This window comes from Mirounga leonina, unplaced genomic scaffold (genome assembly GCF_011800145.1).
Source record: "Mirounga leonina isolate KUSES-001 unplaced genomic scaffold, KU_Mleo_1.0 Mir_127, whole genome shotgun sequence".
NCBI lineage: Eukaryota > Metazoa > Chordata > Mammalia > Carnivora > Phocidae > Mirounga > Mirounga leonina.
This window is the reverse complement of record NW_023270316.1, coordinates 71,653,410-71,676,486: the sequence shown is the minus strand read 5'-3', so window position 1 is coordinate 71,676,486 and position 23,077 is coordinate 71,653,410. Positions and strand designations below refer to the sequence as shown.

The following is a 23,077-nucleotide window of genomic DNA, read 5'->3' as shown; positions in this document are numbered from 1 at the left end:
CTTGTCTTGATCAGATAGATACCTTTTGTGCAAGGACTGTCTGTCTCCAGGTAGAATGCAAGCCACCAGTTTTTGTTTTGTTTTGTTTTTAATTTATAATTGTGGTTAAAATACACATGACATAAAATTCACCATTTAACCATTTAAGTGGACATGAGTTCAGGGGCATTCCATACATTCGCATTATGTGCAACCAATCTCTAGGATTCTTTTTTTTTTTTTTAAAGATTTTATTTATTTAGTTATTTGTCAGAGAGAGAGCATGCAAGAGAGGGAACACAAGCAGGGGAAGTGGGAGAGGGAGAAGCAGGCTTCCCGCAGAGCAGGGAGCCTGATGCCAGGCTCAACCCCGGGCCCTGGGCTCATGACCTGAGCGAAGGCAGACACTCAACCTACTGAGCCACCCAGGGGTCCCTCTAGGATTCTTTTTATCTTGCAAATACGCCCCTGGTCCCTAGCAACCACAATTCTACTTTCTGTCTCCATGGATTTGACTGCTCTGGGTACCTCCTGTAAGTGGAATCATACACTCTCTTTGTCTTTTTGTGACTGGCTTACTTCACTTAATGTCCCCAAGTTTCATCCACACAGAAGCACATGTCAGAATGTCCCTCCTTTTTAAGGCTGAATAATATTCCACTGTATGGCTAGACCACATCTTGTCCATTCATCAGTCAGTGGACACTTGGGTTGTTCCCACCTTTGGGCTCCTGTGAACGTGGGTGCACCAAGGCACTGCTTCTTGCAATATAAAGGTCTTCTCCCAAGGTTTCAAAAGTCCCAGGTATAGCTCTTGAGCCTGGGCTGTGTTCCACCAGGACACTTTATTTTCAAACAATAAAAAATTAATAAATTATTTTTTTTTAATCCCACATGCTGGCAAGAGGGCAAAAAAAGTCGAAATTTGCTCCCTTACTCCTATTTCCCATTCCCCAAGGGTAGGATGTTCTTATATGAACAGTGTGCATTTTCCCAGAAGCTTTCTTCTGGACATATACAAATGTGTCTATGTGTGTAGTTTGGCTTTGTGTTTTATAAAAGTTTATCTCCTCACTCAACAATGTTTCCATACAGTGGAAAAGGTGTTGGATACCTAGGATGTTTCCCATTTTTATGCTGTTACAAATAGTGCTAAATGGAATATCCTTATGCATATACCCTTGCATATTTACATGAGTATTATTGTAGGATAGATGTACATTTAAAATTTTGATAGGAATTTAATTTAAATACATACATGCATACAATTGTGGTAGGTACAGCCATGTTGTCTTCCTGAAGAATTGGGCTAAGTTACTTGTTAGGTATTTTTTGTTTGTTTGTTTGTTTTTTGAATGTGGTTGATAAACAAGTGTTTACCGGTTAGCTTTGAAGAAAGGTTTGAGCTTATTTTTTCAAGTTTAGGGCACACGTTTCAGTCTGTTCATATTTGATCACCAAATATCCTTGTCCTCTCTCCAAGCAAATTGAAATAGCCTGTGCTCCTTAATTAAAACCTCCTTAGAAGATCTCAGGTTAGTAAAATTATCTAATTTTTACAACTATTGTCTGCTTATAGTCTTAGGCAAATTTAGTGGGCAAAGATGTAATTGTATATTTCTGCAGGTGTACATTGCAGGATTTCTCCTTTGAGTTACCAGGAAATACAAAGTTAACCTCGTCAACACCTGCCTCTTTTATTTTTAAGATTACATAAGTATATTTTTAAATACCACATCTCTTTTGGGGAAAAAAAACACAATCTTTTGCCTTCATCCCCTTCTCTTTCTGATTTTTAACTGTTTGAAAAATTACTAATTGCCTAGAAAGATCAAGTCCGCTAAGGCTTTTATGCAAATATGCCCAGGAGAAAGATCTGCCCCAAACCCCAATTTTAATTACTTAAGCCACTTGAATGGTTTCTGCCTGTCAGCCTCGGCAAGCGATTCCACAATTACATCTCAATTACAAAGATACCATCAAATGGGGCAAATTTGTTCATGGCACACCAATTTGAAAATGAGCCATTGGTGGTCCCCAGCAGCAACCAGTACCCAGGGGAGGAGTTACGTGGAGGAAAGACCGTATACTTCACGCCTGTAGATATTTGTACTTCTCAGGAACGTAGAGAGCCAGTATCTGAGCGGAGCCAAGTCCCTCGGGCCCCTGCCGTAGGGCTCAGCCCAGAGTACCCCTGGAAGCCCAGGCTCTTCTTTTGTGTTTCCTGCGTCCTCCCCAGGCGTGCCTGCGGCGTGCAGAGGCGCATCCGCACTCGGGGGAGGGTGGGAGCGGCCGCGGCGCCCGGGCAGGGCGGGCTGCTCGCCTCCTGGGGAGCTGGCACTGGGCAATGCTCGATTGTTATGCGACTATTGATTTGCCGCTCTCTGAGGATTCCCGTGGCAAAGTGACCCTCCCTGCCGCCTGTCTGCCCTCCCTCCCTGGCTCCCGCCCTGCCCCTCCCCGCAGCAGGATCCTAACGCGGCCGCGCGGCGCTCCTCCTCCCGTTCCTCCGGCTCCGGATTCCTGAAGTTATTAGGAGAAATAAGGTAGACGAGGGGACCACATGGAAGTTGTGACAGCTCCCGGCGGCGCACCCCTCTCGCCTGAGCCATTACCTCGCCTTAGGAATTACCCGCTGACACGTTGAATGAAGGAGGGCCCCTTGCCAGCCAGCCTGCCGGGATGGGCCACTGCTGCTGCAAGCCTTATAACTGCCTTCAGTGCCTGGACAAGACGGTACTTTGCCTTCCCTCTCCCCCCCCCTCCCCCCCCCTCCTTTGAAAGAGCAGAGAGAAAGCCTGAGCCAGCCACCTCTGTCTCTCTCCCCTCGCATGTGTGTGCGCTTTGTTGGCGAGCCCGAGGCTGCCCTTACTGGTTCCAGCGTGCTGAAGTGTGCGTGCCGTTCGCAGAAACATTTGGTCTCACCTACTCTGCAGTGCCTTACATAATTCTCTATTCCTACAGTCTCAGATGCAGCTGTTGCATTTTCCCGAAACAGCAGGGCTCCGCTCAAACATCTTGAAATCCAGACTGCCAAGAAATCCTTGCAGTATTCCTAATGCATTGTAATGTACCTGTGAAACCTAAGGCATTCCGGTTGGGAATTTAGATTAGCCAGACATGCTTCTCTTGGCCAACTGCTAACTTTGAAAGTTTCCCACTCTTTTTTATAAACAGTCTCCATCCTTGTAATTTATATTCTTAGGTCAGAGAAGAAAGCACCAGTATCGTTGTATTCGCTGTACTTCTTTGCATCACGTAGGGGTGACTAACATAGAGGTGAGACCTGAAGCAGCCCCAGAGTCGGAGGGTGTGTTCAAGTCTTCGCTGGAAGGAAATTTCACAGCCAGGGACCTGAGAATAGAGCAGGAGCAAGTGAGAACTGTATGACAATTCCAACACAAAGCCTTTCTTTGCTCTTGACATTTGCCTGTGAGCTTACAGAGAGGTTGGGGGATGCTGTTAATTTCACTACTAGAAGTATGTTGGCAAGAAATCTCGTCTCTGTGATGTTTTTTTCTCACATACATTTGGATTTCTCCAAGATGCATGAAATGGGATTTAATAAAGGGTTGAAATTGCCTCTTCTCTGCCCACATGGGCATCGGCTATATAGATAGCTTGAGGTATAGTGTGTGACCAGGTAAAGGAAAATAAATAGCTTGATATGAAACTCATTACAAGGAGGTCACTTGGGAACATCTTCGTTATCAGTTCTGTTTATGAACTTTGACCTAGGAAAATTACACTGATATTTTAAAAGTTACCGGGTACTTTTTTTCCTATAGGAGTAACTATTTTAATGGGTTTTGCTTTTACTACCATGAGTATGACCTAAAATATTTATATAAACATTTATGAGCTTTTAACAAATAGAAATAAAAGACATTTGCCCTCAATTATCTGCAAATTCAATATTGAAGCGATTAAGCCCTTTTTCAAGAGAAGTGGTCACAAAGGGCCCCGTAAGACTCTGTCCTTTCTAGTTGTTGATTAGTAATCCGGGTGGGGTATGGCATTGCCTTATTAAGTCAATTAAGGAAGCTTTGTCACGATAGTTGTAATACAAGGGAAGGGTTTACTGCATGTCCAACAATAGTATAATGTTCATATTCCTAAGTCATGGTACAAAAATTTTAGAAATAGAAGCTGTAATCAGCTGGCCTTCTTTGAGAAAATATAAAGTGAACCCATCCTCCTTTTTTGTTTCAAATCAAATTCTTAAAAATAATCATCTCTGTGTCATTCTTTAATTTGGAGATTTTGGAAGACAATTAAATAGTATGTCTTCTCATCCAGCAGTGTGATGTTTAAGTAACTTTTAAATGTTTTCACTTTGAAACTTCAAACTTAATACCAATTATTCTTTGCTGATGAAAACTTAAAAACTGCATCTATCAACTTTCTCATTACGTGTACACCACGTGTCTTGTGTCTTAACTTTCCTTTGCCATAGTTCAGAGCAGTATCCCCAGGGGAGGTTTTGAAACTATATATTCATAGGTGCTCATTTTAGGAATTGAGGATTTTCTTTTTTTAAATTAAAAAAGTCATTGCTTTATTTAGTCAACTGCTTTTAAGGATACCTTCACAGGCAGCACGCCAAAATCATTTGTCTGTTCAGCGGTTACCTATTGGGCCAGGCGTTGGATGCTGAGAGTATTATGGGATCCACTCCAGTCTCCAGCTTCTTTGAATCCCAAGGTAAAATCCATCAGTCTGTTAGTTTGCTTTAACAGTCCCAGCATCAACATTTCAAAGAGGCCTGATTAAATTATTGATAAATCTTGCTTCCTTTAGACCAGCCTAATAAACCTTAAAAAAGAAGAAGAAAGAAACATTTCCTCAGAACTTTATATGGGTACAAAATGAAAAACTTAATTTTGGGAACTCAATTTTGAAATGTGAAAACATTTTTAATTATTGGTACAGCTTAGAGATGTTCTGAAAAGAGTCATAGGACAACTAAAGATACTTTTAAGTAACAGTTTCAGAGATGGGGCTAAGAAGTATAAACCCAAAGATGCTTATTTAGCATTCATTTACTGGGAGAAACTATAGAATCTTGTGTGAAGTATAAAATAAATACAAATGTGCTAAACGAACAAATGGTTTTTTAAAGCTGTTTGTGCTTTATGTATCTTCAGCTTTTCAAAAAATCTATTCATTGACAATATTTCTTGCTGGTTTACAGTATTTACAAGATTTATTGCCCAGTTATTATGGGGGCTATCAAAGAATTCTCAGAAGGGCACAGCCTGCCCTGTAGAGCTTACCAGTTCTTTGGTGGGTTGTATTTCCATCTTTCCCAGAGAAATTGCAAGCTGGGTAGGCAACAATAACACATGTGGAGCAATTAACACATTAATACAAGACTGGAGTATAATGAAGTGAAAGTCATGTGGTACTGCCCATACCTGTTTCTGGAATCTAGTGAAAGGAGAAATCCATGCTGGAATCTCAGGCAAGGTTTCTTGGAAAAAATGGAACATGAATTGCACTTGGAGGGATGGGGTGGAGTTTTAATGAACTGTGTGAGGAACAAGAATGTAATTCTAAGCAAGGAGTGCATAAGTAAAGGTACTTTAGCCCAGTTTGATGAAAGATGAGAATAAACACAGCGGGAGACCCAAGCACATAGGGAGTGTGGGGAAATATTTTCCAGGCTGAAAGCCAGACCCAAGTTTTTTAACTTGAGTTATAAGCAGTAGAAATCAATCTTGGGATTTTGAACACAGAGGTAATCTGTAGAAAGACTCGTTCTATGGGTATTTTGAAAAGGAAGGGGTGATCAGGGAAGGCCACTGGGACACCCAGATGGACTTCAAAGTCTGTTCCACCTGTGGACTCACGTGGTGCAGGATCAAGCCAACACTTCTGCACACACAGAAACTCCTTACCCTTAGCCTGAGGGTAAGGGCTGATCAGGGCTGATCATTCGTAGGAGCATTGAGTTATTGAGAGAAATAAACTCGATGTAAACGAGAGTGCCAACTTGTTTTTTAACAATAAGAAATGCCACTGACAAGCAGATAAATGATAACAAGCCTGAGAAACATGTATTTCTTTTTAGAGTCAAAAGTCCAGCTTCGTAAGAAGCTTTGATGAGAATGGAACCTGAGCCAGCGAGTTATGGTCTTTAGGCATTCAGTGTCTTCAGAGCCTACGTGTCCATGTCCCATCACCCCTCCAGCCGAAAATGTACTTGAGAAGGCTACATGATGGTCACCTGTCTTGGTGACTCCTTCTTCTAAGCTCCTTTTGCTCCCTCTACTACAAGGCACCTTGTCTTGCAGGCTTAGGTGCTGTCCTATCCCCTTGGCGGTTACTTTGCATATCTCCACCCTAACCTTATATGTGTTGGTTATAATCGCAAAGGCTGATCTTACTTACCTTTTCTCTAAATTGCTGGTAGGGGTTGGGGTTTGGAGAAGACACCTCACTGTTCTTCCCGGGCATCTGGTACCTGACAGTAATAAATTTGGGAAGGTGATAAGATAAAATCCAGGAAGGTCAAGAAACTTCTGTAGTGATACATAAATGGATTAAAAATCATGGCACTGGCTAATTTTCCTTTCTTCTGCTTACTCTGAGATCCAGAATTTCCCAGCATTACTTCTTTGGATTCACGTTCCTTCACCTTGGGCCCCGTAAGACTCTGTCCTTTCTAGTTGTTGATTAGTAATCCGGGTGGGGTATGGCATTGCCTTATTAAGTCAGCGTCTTAGGAAGCTAGATGTTTTATAATCACCGATACACAGGAAAAAGGCTAGGGTAATGCACCGTAAGTTGAGACTTTCTCATTTCTTTTAAAACAAGGTGTGGTTTTGCTCATTTTTCACACAAGTAGACACTGACATGTAATTAAGAATATTAAATGTGAGTGATACTTTCCCTTGACCAGTCTATATTAAATTTTATTGCAGAGTGGAAGAGCAGATAGAAAAATACAGTGCCCTGTGTTAATTATATGTGAAAGAAATAATACTTATTGACCAAGTCAAAGCAGGCCATCAGTGCTGCCTTAAAGCCATAATAACTGAAATGAAAAACAAAAGGTCAGTCCACCTCCCAAAGGAATTTTCCACAGAGCTGTATTATGAATCTGGCCAGTCTTCCCAGTATTAATATTGAAAATGAATGCAGCGTTCACAAAAGGTGTTATGAAAACAACACTGAAGACTTACATGTTCTGTTGATGTCACCTTGTGGCTGGTTCATTTTGAAATACAAGAGAAAATATTTCCCTATTAAAACAAAGTTCTGCCATGTAGAATTAAACCCTAACCTGAACTCATGGAGCCATGGGTGAAAAGCAGTATTGTTTCTGGGAAGAATGAAAAACTCCTTAACCTCTTTGTAATTTCATGTGTATGTACATCATTTTGAATTTCAGATATTCACAATAAAAAGGATCTGGAAGTTTCTTCAAATAGCAGAATTCTATAGATTTCTTATTTAATTCCCTGTATGGTTCTTTTGTTTGGCCCGTGAAAAGGTGGCCCAGCTTGCATAGTTGAATTGGTTTTATCTGCATTGACTCCAGGGCAGGCTAAAAAGATAAGAGAAATGAGAAATTAGTTGGTAGTCTGTGGGCTTACATGTATATATTTTTTAATTTGTGTTTGTGTGTGTGTGTGTTTGTGTGTGTCTGTGTGTATCCCTCTTTTTAAAAGAGAAATCTGGTGGGGAAGAGACAGCTGATCAAAACACTCAGAACTGCAGTGAATTTTATGAATTTGCCATCAGTCCCCTTGCAGCTGATCAACAACTCCGTCAGGGAGAATCACAGACCAGAGGCAGGAACAAGGGGAGAAAAAGAGAAGGACCCATATAATAGGGTGATACAGGTTTCCAGAAATAGCCTCCGGTGCTGTTTTGTGTCATGGTCCTCCTGGCTTTCGCCTGGGGGGGCTCCCACATTCCTCCTGCGTGTTCATCCTCCAGGCTCAGGAATTCTCTGGAGACAGCCCTGCCTGCTTGAGTTCTATCGAATTGTTTTATAATTGCATCTTCACTTACTGACTCTCTGGGAGACTCTTCAACTCCTTGAAGGCGGAAATATCCTGCCTGCTATGTCCGCCTGGTACATAGTAGGCACTGAGTGAATCTGTGCTGTTTTGTATGAATTCCCTATCCCTGGATTGACCAGTTGGGGTGAAGGCACCTCAGATTCCCCCAACGTTCAGCTTTAATAAGAAGCAGAATGTTCTGTTGGTTTCTGATTCAAGGAGGAGCTTGCTTAGGTGGCGGGCTGCCCAAGTGTAGAATTGCCTGGGCAATGCTAACAAGGAGTGGCATTTTCACTTCCTATTACCACCAAGTTCACATGGGTAGCATCAGCCACTTGAACAGATAACTCCCATTGACCAAGCACATTAAAATAACAGAGAGTGGCAGGCTGGCTTGGGGCTTGGCCACACATCCAGTTACTTGAAGCTAGTGGAATGATTAGCAGGTTGTATGCTTTGCCAGCCTTGTGTCTCTAGGAAAGATTAAAGGCAGCATTCCCCCCAGAGTCTGGGGGCACCTTGAGCACGGAGATCCATATGGAGAAGAAATGTAGGGCTTTGCTGTAGCAGACTTGTGGTGGTATGTTCGGAGCCGGAGGTAGAAGGGGAGAGTTGGATGTTTTATGGGGCTCATCTCAGATTCCATCTGTGAATACAGCGAACCACACTAAAGAGAATAGAGAACTCAGTGTGCGAAAGAGAGGTACGTGACCAAATAAAAGAGGTGGCTAAGAAGACACAGCTGTTGGTATGGGGCTTAGATGAATGTTCCCCAAGGGTCCATTTCCAGTTAAGCCTGTCATAGAGTAAACAGTAATTGTAGAGGAATGGCCTTTTGGACTTGGCGATTTCTGGACTGTATCACTGGGATAGTTTGGATGGTTAATACTGAGTTCTATTTTTAGGCTTTTGGAGTGAAAGCAGGAGCTCATGTGCTTGGCACAAGTTAGGAATTTTCCACTCATTCCCCATGTAGGGAAGCACTGATCTCACACTGGGCCGTCGGAGGAGGCCTTGCTCATATTTCAGTCATCCCACCATGTCATCACGCTGCACTGGCTTAGGTTGGGGAGCGAAGGGGAGCAGTGGCATGAGATCCTTTCAAAGGGAGTCTTTGGGGCGGCCTTCCTCCTGGGTATTCAACAGAACCTATGGGCCTTGCAAGATCACTGCAGGACTCTGTTGAGCTGTGATGGATGGAAGGGTAACTTAGAGTCAGGTGGAGAGAATGGAAGGTTTCTTGAGGTTCCCTTCTTGCCTTAAGGAAGGGAGTTCTACAGTCCTCACTGTTGACTCACTCCATCGCAGGGCAGCACTACGTCATTCTGCAGGAAACAAAAAGTAACTTCACTGATGCAGAAAATTCATAAATTAGAAGAGTTGGTATCATTTCAAAAACAAGCACTTAAGAAAGAAAGATTGTCGCCAATCCGCACAGCCTGGCCTGAGCGAGCGGCGCTGGGCTGAGCCTGCATCTTCAGGAGGAATGTATTAGCAGGCCACCAGCAGGGGTCAGGGACAGCTGATGGGAAAAGCTGAACAGCTACCCTATCAGAAGTTACAGCCCCCGGTAGGCTATACGAGATAGGTCCTTGCACGCGACCAACCAATCAATACCATGGAGACGTGTTGCTAATTCCAGTGGTAGGATGGGGTGTGAATACAACCAAGGAATTTTTTTTTTTTTTTAAGTAGTCAGGAGCTGACACTGACTCTCTCAAACTTAGGTATGAAAACTCTGTGCTCATATCCCATCTGAGGATCCATGCAACTTGGATCTTGATGCTGTATCTCTAGAAGCATGGGTAGGAGGGGCCCTCTCCGTGTGTTCGTGCTTGGCGAAGGGTGTGGACTCCGGCTTCGCCGTTTCCTAGCCAGTCGTGCAGGGGCTGGTTGCTGAGCCGTGGAGCCCCAGTTGCATCCTCCACACAGGGAACTAGAACCCAGGACCCACTTGACAGCATTTGGAGGACTAAGTGAAGTGAAGGGCTTACCCAGCGCTGTGCCTGGTATAGGTAAAGTGTTTGGAAAGGGTCACACTAATACTAGTGTAGTAATTAGCCAGACCTTCCCAGAGTTTAGTTGTTCTCCTTGACATTTACGTCTTCAGGTTTGTTGCTAATCTTTCGCAGCTGATCGATCCTTCCTTAGTATGCTACTTGATGACTATAGTTTGAAACTGGTTGGTATTATAGGCTATGCTTGCAAAAGGGTGGTGAGGCAGGTGGGGTTGGGTTATCTTCCTTCAGTCTTCCCAAAATGGAGAGGGTGCAGGATCTATAGTCTCACCTGTCCTCTGCCTATTTCTTGCTTCTTATATTCCCTCAGTGTGTTTTTCCTAAAGCAAAGATGGGTGGAGCAGGCCTGGCTGTCAGTACCAGCATTAGCTTTTCACCAGAGTGATTCAAGTCTGAAGGTCACCCGCAATCCCTACCATCATCAGCACTGTCTCCAGCTGAGGCCTGTCCTCCTTACTGGACCTCTAAGCCACTCCTTCCCCAAATGTCTTATTCTCCTGTGGCTGGAAAGTGTAGAGTGATCTCTTATAATTTGGGAGCTCGCTGGGCAGGACACTGTTAACATCCACCCAGGGCTTCCTTCCCTGGGGGGAATGTGGGGTGGGGGGGGCGGTGCTACTGTTGGGAGCTGAGGGCAGTGTTGGCTCGCATTAGAGCATTAGAAATTAGAGTTGGTTTGTTGTATTTTAAGTTCTGGTTGTTCACTGCCTAACCTCATCTAAGTCTTTGTATCTTTCGGCACTCTCACTGTGAATACTTCAATAATGCTATTTTGGGACTGATAAGTACAGTACAGTTAACCCTTGAAGGACGCAGGGATTAGGGGCACCGACCCCCTGCACAGCCAAAAATCTGTGTGTAACTTTTGACCCCCCAAAAACTTAACGAGTAATAACCCTGTCGACCGGAAGCTTTACCTATAACAGTTGATTAACACATATTTTATATGTTATATGTATTAGATACGATATTCTAACAACAAACTAGGGAAAAGAAAATACTATTTAAAAAATCACAAGGAAGGGGTGCCTGGGTGGCTCAGTTGGTTGAGTGTCTGACTCTTGATTTCCGCTCAGGTCGTGATCTCAGGGTCCTGAGGGCTCTGCACTCAGCAGGGAGTCTGCTTGAGGATTCTCTCCCCCTCCCTGTGCCCGTCCGCCCCCCCTCACACAAGTACATGCATGCTCTCTCTCTCTCTCTCTCAAATAAATAAATAAATCTTTTTTTTAAAAGGTCAAAAATAAATAAATGAAAATAAATTAAAAATCACAAGGAAGAGAAAATATATGTACAGTACTGTACTGTATTTATCAGAAAAAATTCAAGTGGAAAAGGGGACCCACATAGTTCAAACCCATGTTGTTCAAGGGTCAGCTTTATTTCTGTTCTCTGGCTGTGCTTAGGAACTGAGGATTAAAAATTATTCTTTTTTTTAAGATTTTATTTTTTTAAGTAATCTCTATACCCACCATGGGGCCTGAACTCACAACCCCAAGGTCAAGAGTTGCATCCTTTACCGGCTGAGCCATCTAGACATCCCCAAAAATTATTCTTGATGCTAGAAACAAGTTAATTTTTTCACTAGTTCAAGATTATTTCAGGTACAGAGAAGATTAGCACGGCCCCTGAGCAAGGATGACATGCAAATCAGTACGCATTCCATATTCGAAAAAAAAAAAAATATATATATATATAATTTCAGGGTAAATACTGAAATGTACCCTCTCTGGAATACCAGATTTTCTTAATTTGTAGGAACAAGTTGAAAGTCAGCCGGCCACATTATGCTGTGTTAGAACAAACATAGAAAATCCCTGTGGTCTGTCTGATTGAACTCTTTCCCTGTTAACCAGACTTCAAACTTAGAATAGAATCAGGGCAGAGCCAAGAAGGTTTTTGTTTTGTTTCGTTTTGTTTTTATTTGAGAGCGAGAGCATGAGTTGGGGGAGGAGCAAAAGGGAGAGGGACAAGCAGACTCTGCCCTGAGCGTAGAGCCCCACGCAGGGCTTGATCCCAGGACCCTGAGATCATGACCTGAGCCGAAATCAAGAGTCAGATGCTTAACCGACTGAGCCACCTAGGCATCCCAAGAAGGTATTTTAAAAAGCAAAACAAAACAAAAAAACAGAGCATAAGAATACACCAATTCTAAACACATTTAGATCCTTAATATGGAGAAGCCCCTAGTATCTGTAGGATGTTATCCAGTTGCAAATGAAATGAAAGGAAAGCAACAGAGTTACAATAACAACTAACATTTATATTAGAGCTTGCTAAGTGTCAGGCAACCTTCTAACTACTTTGCATATATTAATTTCTTCAACCCTCGTAATAACCCTGTGCCGTGGGCATGACACAGAGGCAGCATCGCTTAGTGATTAGGAAAATATCTACTCTCAGGTGTGATTGCTAACCTTCAAGTTCAGGAAAGGCAAAGATACTGTGGGCTGGGATGGAAGGAGTGAGGCTTCGTGAATAAAATGGGGATCCTCAAAGGGTATATTATTGGTACGTTATTCTTTGAAAAAACCAGGGGCTAAGAAGCTTTGATACCTGTGACTAAAATAGCTCTCATTTTATTATGCAAATAGAGTTTTACTTAGGTATTACGAAATTATGACATTGCATAGCAAACACCCTTGGGATGACCTGGGACCGTCCGTCCCCTCGACCCAAAGTAGCACACGTGTTACCCAGATGTACACATAGCAACCAGAGACACCAGATTGTACCAGCTGCTGCTTTACATTGGATACGGGTTCTTTGGAGGTGCTGCAATCGGAGTAAAGGAGGTTAAGAAAGAAAGAACATTCACAAGACTCTGATGATATTCAGGCTAGATATCTGGTACACCTTTTAGCTTCAGCTCCCTTTGGAGAAATGTTTGCTCTGGGAGTACATTCTATAGAAGGAAGAGACTTTCTGTGAAGGCCTACATTTTTAGTATCTCTAACGTGAAGAGGATTTATATAGCGCACCTTCCCTCGTTATTATTAGTAACAGTGAAAGCATAACTCGTGTCACTATTTCTGGTGACTCTGTAACCCAGATTACAAATTCAGCATATTTTCGGGTACTCCTGTTTTATGTCAGGGAAGACATATGATCTGAAAACAACTTAGCAGTCATTTAATTACAAATGGCTTTTCTTTGCACTGAAGAACATTTCAAATGGGACTTTTCCTCTCGTTCCTTCTAGTGATGCAGACAGTGCCACAAAAAACTTGGAAATTTTAAATTTTGGTGTTGGTCTCCTTACAAAGAAAAATGTTTCATGTTAAGTTTTCTGTTCAGTATTTATTAGGTAGCCAACCATGGATGTATGGACGAAAGTGTTAAGTGTAAGGGGACAGTTGGAAAAATAAGTACTTGCCCCTCGGAGAAATATGGCATGGATGTCTTCATGGTCAAAAATCTCCTACTAGTGATAATGATTAACAGTGTATAATAATACCTACCAGGGGATTACTGGGCAGGGCATAGGCATGCAAGGAAGTATTGTAGGACGATGTATACCAGAGAACAATACAGAGAAAAGCACAACAAGGGGTATTATTATTACATTGCAAGCTTTGCGATTTGAATGTGATATAAATGAATGAGTCAGACTCTGCTTTGTGATTTTTTTCTATGCTTATATAATGAGAAAATTATCTCCTTAAGGGCTAGACTTATAAATATTTGCTTAATATGATTCATTAATTAAACATGTGAAAGTGCTTATCTAGCATAAAACTAGGGGACTCTCGGTATCCATTTTGTTTTTGCAGAATGAAAGTGCCCTTGTGAAAGAAAAAGAGCTGTCAATCGAACTTGCAAACATCAGGGATGAAGTTGGTAAGTAGGGCATTGACAATGAGGAACATAAAGACTGTCTTTTCCTGATACCTATGAATGTGTGTAACAACAGCAATTATGCCTCGTGTCATCAGCCAAGGCAAGGCTGCCTGGAAAAATGAAGTGTCTTCCCCAGCACAGTGGTGGGTGACTGAAGCCTTGTAGGGAGCCGTAATTTTTACATCTCTGTTGTTAGAAAGCTTCATAACATCACGGTGGAACTCATCTGGCCTCGATTCTGTTCTTCGCAGATGGCAGCACACACATCCGTCTGCGTGGCGTGCTGTGACCAGCACCCCTCCGCCTAGGTCCCCCTGGGGCAGGCAGAGCTCCAAAGGAAGCAGGGTGCTGCAGGGTGCTCTCTGCAATCTATCTCTGCACATATTCCAAGGCTTCCTGCTGCCGTGTACCTTGCCATGAAACACTCTATGATATAGAATGAGATCAGAAGCATAAGCCTGGATGGGTTAAGCATGCTAGGGTTATGTCGAAACTCCTAGTCCTTGGCTGGTTCATGGTATAGCTCACTCTGAACCATAAGAGACCTTGCAGAAGATACGATGATCCCCAGACCGGGGGTGTCCGAGAGATGGATGGGCTTTCACCTCTAAGCCAAAGATCAGACCAAGTATTTTCCATGTTCCAATTTCTTTCTTTTTTTTTTTTTTAAGATGGTATTTCTTTATTTGACAGTGAGAGAGAGCACAAGTAGGCAGAGCGGCAGGCAGAGGGAGACGCAGACTCCCCGCTGAGCCATGAGCCTAATGCAGCGCTCCATCCCAGGACCCTGGGATCATGATCTGAGCCAAAGGCAGACAGATGCTCAACAGACAGCCACCCAGGCGCCCCTCCATGTTCCAGTTTCTTGATCCCATTTGTCTCTTGGGGTTCTGTTCCTCTGTTTCCCCACGAATCAGTCCACAAAGGTGAGATTAGCATGGCCTTTTCCCCCTGGCCTGTTCTCTTCTCTTTACAGAGAGCACTTCACCTCCATCCCGTGTGGCCCTGCAGGCAGCCCGCCAAGTGCAGGTGTGGCTCCCTTCACGAGTGAAGGGCCTTGAACAGTCCCAGCCATTCTTGGCGGATGGTACTGCACCTTTTCCTTCAGGCCAGCCATGCAAATAGGCCTTGAATCTGAAGACCAGACCTCCCTGGGGAACATGGGCCTGAGGATGTGCAGTGGACCCCATAGTGATTTCCGAATGTCGTTTCCCCTCCCCTCTATTTTTTCCCTTTTTTAAAATTGAGGGTTTTTTCTTCACTGTGAGTTTTGTGACTTCTTTTGTTATTGAGGTAGGTCAACAGTGGGCTTTTCTCCCCTCTAGGGAGAGCAGGCCCCTGTGGGAAAGCCATAAAGAACTGTTCCTCCTTCCCAGCCTCGCCTGTGTGTGACCGCGAGCAGCGAGTCTGCCCCAGCTGCAGGGGCCCCAGCCCCTGGCCATCCCCTGACAAGAGCCCAGATGTAGGTTTTCTGGGGGAGGCCTGCCAGGAACCGCAATGGCGGAGTTTCTGAGAGGGGCTCCCGGGAAGTCAGGGGCCACGAGTGGGCGTGTTTCTCGAAATGGTTGAGTTTGTAGATTGTTCTGAGACTTAGTGGTTCTGAGCATGAGCTTTGCAGGCCAATGACCCAAGTTCAGGTAGAGCAAGTTGGCTGACCGCTCTGTCCCTCAGGTTCCCCTTCCTAAAAAGGAAAGTCGATTAAAGGGGATACTGCTGATAAAGCAACCTGTAAAGGAGTTTCTCCCGTTAGGGGTGTAGCAGCTTAAATCTGAAAATAGAGGACAAAGTCTTCCATTGTTGCCTGAATTCCTCCCCCGAGGGATGTCTGCACGCCCATGGATAAGCTTTGGATCTGGGGTGTGCACCCTGACCCAACCAGATAGGGTGTGCCAAATCCAGTGCCACTTCCCTCTGTCCTTTCCTGAAGCTTCTGAAGGCAGCAGGAACCACGCAAGGATTACACTGAGTTTTTGTATTTGAGTCTTACTTGATGTCTGCATTAGTGCTAAGAATAGAATCAGAAATCATCTGCCAAATGAATCAACTGTGGGGTGAGGTGGCGGGTGCAGAAGGCCTTGGCAGCATCAGGGCCTGGACCCTTCCACCCAGCAGTCAGCCCAGGGGATGCTTTTGCAGCACTTCCTGAGCCACTGCAGAGCCTGCATTTGTGAGAGAAGGCGGACAGTGCACTGTGGAGATCTGCTCTTAACTCTAAAGTCCGGGAGTTCTCCGATCTTGGCCAGCAAAGAACACCCCTGAAGGGAGAAGAGAATGAAGCTTAGAAAGTTGACTTTGGAATGATCATCTAGAAAGAGAGATGAGCAACCCTATCTCCTTACCAGCAGCCCTACCCTTATTTAGACCCCTGTCAGCAGAGTCAGATGGGGGCCACTGGAGCGGGGAGTCATGAGGGGCCATGGGGGCAGCAGGGGGGAAGGAGGGGGAGCTGGAGCTTCCACATGTTGTGAATTCAGACATGGAAGAGGGAGAAGCTGCAAACAATCAGAAGAGTTTAGGAGCCCTTAACCGCAGATCCCAAAACAGGCCTGGCCTGTGCCACAAATCTAAAAATTACCGCTCGAACTTGTATTCAAGCCCTGAATTCCTTATCTCCTCATAATGTGATGTGTGCTTATCTCCTCATAAGCACACATCAGTTGTTTACATCCTTGGTGGGAATAAATGCAAAGGCTTTTAGTATCTAGCCAGAATCACCTTAACTGGGGGTTCTCAGCCCTCGTGCGTATTAGAATCACCTGCAATGCTTTTTAAAGTAACGGTTCCCAAGACCTCTAGGGCAACAGAATCAAAATATTTGAGAATGGGGCCTAGGGTTTTTTTTGTTTTGTTTTGTTTTTAATTCCCAGATGTTTGTGAAGTACAGTGAAATTTGAGAACCAATGAACTACATTGTACAATGGGGATTTTGATTTGGGTCAGGGACAGGAGGAGGGGCTGTAGGGAATTTGGGGGTAGTCCTGGGAGGGTGAGGTCCCCCACTGGAGGGCTTTGGGCAGCAGGAGAGCCTAGGGAGAGAAGCCTAGGTGGGAGGGGAAAGGGTACAGAAAGGAAAGATGCAGAGGACAAATTTCACCTGCTCTGAAATTATACATAGAGTTGGCCCGAGTCCCAGAAAAAGGAAAGGAATATCCTCCTCCTTTCTTCACCTTGGCCTGTCAGCTAGGGCTGTTGGTCTCTTGAGTCCCCTCCCGGCTAGGTTAGATGGGCTTTCGGGCACCAACCACAGAAACTAATCCCCTGGTGTGTTTGCTGACACACTTCATATTTACAATACATTCCCAGTCGTGACATGTCTGGTGGAGCTACAACAGAACCTTCTAGAAGGTGTATATTTTGAATAGTGCCCCGATCAGAGATTTTGATATGTGTTATCCCACATTGATGGAGAATCCTGATTATAATAGTTTTTAAGTAGAATTTGCTGGCAGTTGATTTACAAGTAAACTTTGAGAACATCTCCTAATGAGTGATGTTTTCTGACATCAGGTGTGTGGGAGATTTTTCCACGAGAACAACCAAGCCTCCAATACCAGCAAAGTGCGCAACAACTGAATTCAATTCTAACACTAGCCGTCCAGAGTTAGGGCAGACCCCACAGGCTAAGGACCAGTCTCACAAGTCTCACCCCACTTCAGATGCTAGTCCCACACTCCAGGGTTACCTGTATTTCTAAACAACTGGCTTCAGATCCAGGGGTTCCCACAACCCCCTTCGCAGGTCCAGTAAATCACCAGAATGACTTACAGAACTCAGAAAAACACTTGACTTGCATGCATTAGAAGGGATGCAACTCAGGAACAGCCAAATGTAAGACTTGCATAGGATGAGTATTTGGGGTGCGGGGCTAGGGGGTCCAGCAGCTTTCGTGTACTCTCCAGATGGTTTACTCTGCTAGCTCCTTGATGTGTTCCCCAACCTGGAAGCTCTCGCGATCCTCTGTTCAAGGGTGTTTATAACCCGGTCTCCAGCTTCCCTTCTCCCTGGCGGTCAGTGAGTGGGGCTCAAATCACCTTGTCTTTCCCGACCAGCCCCATCCTCAGGCCGTGCAGGGGTTCCAACCTTGTCACCTTATTAGCGTAAGTTTAAGTGTGATTAGAAGGACTCATGATGAATAAAAGATACTCCTCTCACTCTGGAAATTCAAAGGTTTTTAGGAGCTCTGCCAAGAACCAGGGACAGAGACCAGTTATGATTAAAGCCCACCTAGGCAAGGTGCTAGCCAGTTATGGAGAATGATTCGTTCATTTATCAGGGTCCTGAGCACTTTGTATAGAACAGCACCGTCATAGCGTTTCCGAGCTGGTGCTGCTCCAGATCTTAAGGACTGTGGCCTAGTCACCACATTTTAAAGATCGGTAAACTGGGACTTGGTCAAAGATCTTGGTTAAAACTGGAACATCTGCAAGAAGCACCCAGAAGAAAAACTGTTCACCTTAATCTCAGTCCATTCATTCATTCAACAAATATTTATTGAACACCTAGTATGTCTGAGGCACAGGCTAGGCAGGGTCACCATGGATGTTGGGGTTGTTTGTACCCTGCAGTGGGGCATCCCTCTTAGTAGAAAATGACATACATCCACAATGCAGCCACTCACCAAGCCCTGTGAGCGGGCATGGGGCCACTGCCACCCAGAGGAAGGAGCACTTTTTTCTGATTTGCACAAAGCGACATGTGGGCTAGCTGTGACCTAGCGCTATATACCGGTCAATGGTAACTAAGACTCACTTGTGTCCTCAAGGAGCTTACAGTCAAAGCTCCATGCAGAAGGGGCTGTCTGAAATGGACTTTGCAGGATGACTGAGATTTGGATAGATGCCTATAGGAAGGGAAAGAGCACAATTATTGAGCACCTGCTGAAACCTGCTGCCCCAGTGAATGTCCAGAGCGCAGGCCTGGCCCATTCTACTCACCTACGGAGAGAGAAAGTCTGTTTGTTTCTTCTCTCCATGTATCAAAAAAACCCCACAACTTCCCACAGTTATCATTTAATAGTTATAAAACACTTAATCATGCTGATAAACTAGAATAAGCTACACCTCTCCTTGGAGCACTTAGATTTTCCCCATTTTTTGCTATTATTTGCAGTGTTATGCAAATTACTTTTTTCCTCATGCCATCTTCTTGGGAATATATTCTCAAAGTGTGGACGAATCATTTTGACAGAATTTCACGTTTATTCTAAACTCATCTGTATGTGAAAGATCCTTGATATTTATTCTATAAATCGAGGTAAAAGATTATGGTGAATTTAATCGCAGTCTAGCGAGGGTTGCCTTATAAAGAGGAAATTCCATCAATATTTCTCTCTCCCCTCTCCCTCCTTCCCTTCCCCACCTCCTCCTCTCTCTTCCCATCTTCTCTCTCTCTCTCTTTCTCTCTCTCTCTCTCTCACACACACACACACACACACACACACCTGAGAAGAAACACATAATACCCAGTTATGTACCAGAGTGCAGCTTGGGATGGAACATTTTGTGGTCTAGGAGTTGAGTCCCTGTAGAGTAGCTAAAATTGCAATCATCTGTGTAATATCCTGTGTGGAAACAAGGATCTCAGGTCATCCTCCTCTTGAAAGCCTCTCATCCTCAAGTCACCCTTAAGGGACGATGGCTCTTACCTTGTGTTTGGAGTTGACCTTAATTGGGTCTGTCCTTGGAAGAGCCAAGCTATAGTAATTGTGGGATGAAGGGCATTTTAGATCTCCAGGGGACCAGAATCCAGCACCTCATCCAGGGGAGGAGGAGCAAAGAGGCTAGAAATAGATATAATATTTGATTTTTTAATCACTTTTTTTAAAATTCCCAGAAAATGTAGTTCTTAAAATATAAGCCTCGATTTTTAGATAGAGTGGTGTTCTCCAAATTTGGAAGTCAAATAATGAATAATTGAAGGGTCATGCTTATATTTGTAAATGCTGAAATAGATTTATAAGCTGTTCTTAGACGCAGATTATTTTCTTTCGAGATCTTATGCTTCAAGTTGCTGACCACCACTGGGTGGATATTTATGGTCCTCTCTCCTGCAAGGAAACCTGAACCTTAAAAAAAGTGTGAATTAGGGGCACCTGGGTGGCTCAGATGGTTAAGCGTCTGCCTTCAGCTTAGGTCATGATCCCAGGGTCCTGGGATCGAGCCCCGCATCGGGCTCCCTGCTCTGCAGGAAGCCTGCTTCTCCCTCCTCCACTCCTCCTGCTTGTGTTCCCTCTCTCGCTGTGTCTCTCTCTGTCATAAAAAAAAAAAGAAAAAAAGTGTGAATTATTTAAAAACATATATGAATTAGATGAGCTCCAGCAGATAGAAAAAAACATATGCCATGCATAGCTGGCTTTAAACTGAGCCTTCTGGCTCACACTCGCAGGTCCACTGATGCTCTCTCATCCAGTCCAGAAGTCCTGCAGGTTCAAGGTGGACCAACACTAACCCCACTGCACACCTTCCCCCAGATTCCTGCCTCAGGTCTGCTCAAAGCTGTGACTTGCTGATTTGGTGTGAAATTGCCTCTCATCTTCAAAGCTCTCTATCACCCTCGCTGCCCTCCTTCCACTTTATTTACCTGCCACTGCCCCCGGCCCCTAATGCTGATGGACAAAGCCGCTTTCTGCTTCCGGTGTGTCTTCCATCACCTTCTCTTAGATCCTCCTCTCTCGACCTGTTACAAGGTCTGTTCTAGCTGTCCCCATCCCGAGCCAGGCACACAGGTTTTATCTTTCTGCCAGCTTCAGACTTAAGATGGACTTTGCTTTCTTATCTCTCTTAAACACTTTAAAAACACTTAACATGAAATACAGTTTTAAAACAGCAAGCGCTGTTGAACAAAACAATCATTCTGGCTAAGTTTCTAAGGTATTATACAGAAAGCTAAATTATTAAATCCACATTTTGATTGAAGTCAGCTTATTGAAACAAAGCAAAAAAAAAAACCTGAATATAATATAATACAAAAAAGCAGATATTAAAGAATTGTGAGAGCTTTGATATAAAGGTATATAGAAATCTAAGTTTGTGACCGTAAGCACTGAGGTGTTATTTATTATGCTCCTAAGTTTCTTAAGTTCCTAACTAGAGTACATTTTTCAGTTTATTTTCATTTATAACTAGCAACACACACATATATATACACACCACTGGAAGTGTGTTTGTGAGACAATTTTACCCTTCAGGGTTATATATGAAATGTCTCCCAGCTTTATGATCACAGGACTTTGTCTTTACATAGTGCTTGTACTTAGCAAGCTCTGTTATTTGATATGTCTTATTTATTTCTTCAGACAACTCAGTGAAGTAGGTGTTGGTGTCTTTATTTTATAGGAACTAGAGGTTTAGAAGGATTAATTGACTTCTAACTGTATACGGATGGTTTGGGCAGAGTCAGGTTCTGGAATTCTAACATATAGTGTGTAAGCTTACCATGGCTTCCCCACCCCGACCACCCTTTTGTTTTTGGTAATTTTTAATTTAGTAAATTGAAAAATCAGATAAAGTAAAATAGCTGCTTCTCCCAATTCTATATGACTTTCCCACAAAACCATAAGAGATGTTAGTATGAATCTGTCAAAACATGAATTACAGTGTGGGTATATAACACTGTGGTGGTAATTGGCCCTAGGCTATATCCATTAGGACTGAGTGCAGGACAAATTAACAAACTCCTCCCAAAACGGTAGCTTCATCAAGGTAGATGTTTATTTCTCTCATGTAAAAGTCAGGAGGTAAGCACCCCCGGACAGGTACAGTTTTGCGCTACAAAGTCCCCAGGGGACCCAGGCCTCTTACAGCTCACTGTTCTACCACCCCAAGACTGTGGCCATTTTCCTCATGGCCCAGTGTGGCAGCTGGTGCTTCTATCATCATATCTCTATTCCAGGTAGTAGGATGGAGGAAGGGATGAACAGAGAAACAGAGAAAGTGGGTCAGCTCTCTTTGGGGGAAAGTTTCCAGGATCTATACTTCAGTTTTTATCTCATTGGCCAGAACTAAGTTCCAAGGCAAACCTTGCCACAACAGAGACTGGGAAATGTGCTTTTTTTTTTTCCCTTGGTGACCCTGGTGAATTATTTTATTACTAGAACGAAGGGGAGAATGTGTATTGGGAACTGTTAGCAGCCTATGTTATGGGGCCCTGATTGCCTCCATCATTGAGTTGGAGGGAATAGTCTTGCCACAGGACTAATCGTCCTAGGCGATTGAGAGCAAAGGATCTAGCAGAGTGTTTGGCAGAATAGTGGGGGCTTGGTGTGTTATAGTTCCCTTAAATGTCAGATTGGATTCTGTCTTCCTTCCTTTCACAGCTTTAAAAAACCTGAGTCAAAATGCAAAACCAAGAAGATATCTCAGAAAAAATAATCTTGGGATCACAAAAATATAATGCACATTTTCCGATTTATAAAAATATCTCTTCTAAGCACACCAATTAAAAGACAGTTTTGTCGGATTGGATTAAAAAAAAGTAAAGCACAGCTATGTGCTGCTTAAAAGAAACCCACTTCAAATATAAAGACATAAATAACCTAAAACTAAAAGGATGGGAAAAAGAGATGCTGTTGTAACACCAATCAAGAATTGGAGTGTCTATGTTAATATCCTGCAAAGTAACCATCAGACCAGTAATATTACCAAAAGTTAGTGATGAAGGAGTCAGCTCACCAAGAAGATATAACAATACTAAATACCTATGTAACTAACAATAGAGTTTCAAATAACATGCAACAAAAACTGATAGAACTGAAAGGAGAGATAGACAAATCCACAATTAAGTTTGGAGACTTCCCTCTTCTCTCAGTATCGATAGAACAAGCAGGAAGAAAATCAGTAGGGATACAGAAGACCTGAACAACACTATCAACCAATTGACCTAATTGACCTTAATACAACATCCCATCCAACAAGCAGAACGTGCGTTCTTTCCAAATACACATGGAACATTGAGAAACATAGAACATATTCTGGGCCATAAAAGAAACCTCAACAAATATAAAAGAATTGAAATCATACTAAGTGTTTTGGACTATAGCAGAAATAGACTATAAATCAGTAACCTGAAAGTATCTGGGAAAACTCCAAACATTTAGAAATTAAATGGCATACTTCTAAATAACACACAGGTCAAAGAGGAAACCACAAGTCAATTAGAAAATATATTGAACTGAATGAAAATAAAAATGCCATATATCAAAATCCTTGGGATGCAAAATTCTCTCTGAATTGC

General features: G+C 43.4%; 1 protein-coding gene and 1 pseudogene across 1 annotated transcript in view; both read left to right on the top strand.

Moving 5' to 3' along the window:
* Positions 1–2,616: 2,616 nt before the first annotated feature.
* MTUS2 (microtubule associated scaffold protein 2) overlaps positions 2,617–23,077 on the top strand; it is a 71,556-nt gene continuing 51,095 nt past the window's right edge. The window contains exons 1-2 of the mRNA XM_035003622.1: positions 2,617–2,715; positions 13,780–13,846. Of these exons, the coding sequence (XP_034859513.1) occupies positions 2,662–2,715; positions 13,780–13,846 (121 nt within the window). The 5' untranslated portion in view covers positions 2,617–2,661. The remainder of the gene's footprint in view (positions 2,716–13,779; positions 13,847–23,077) is intronic.
* Positions 11,579–11,678, top strand: LOC118009713 (annotated as a pseudogene).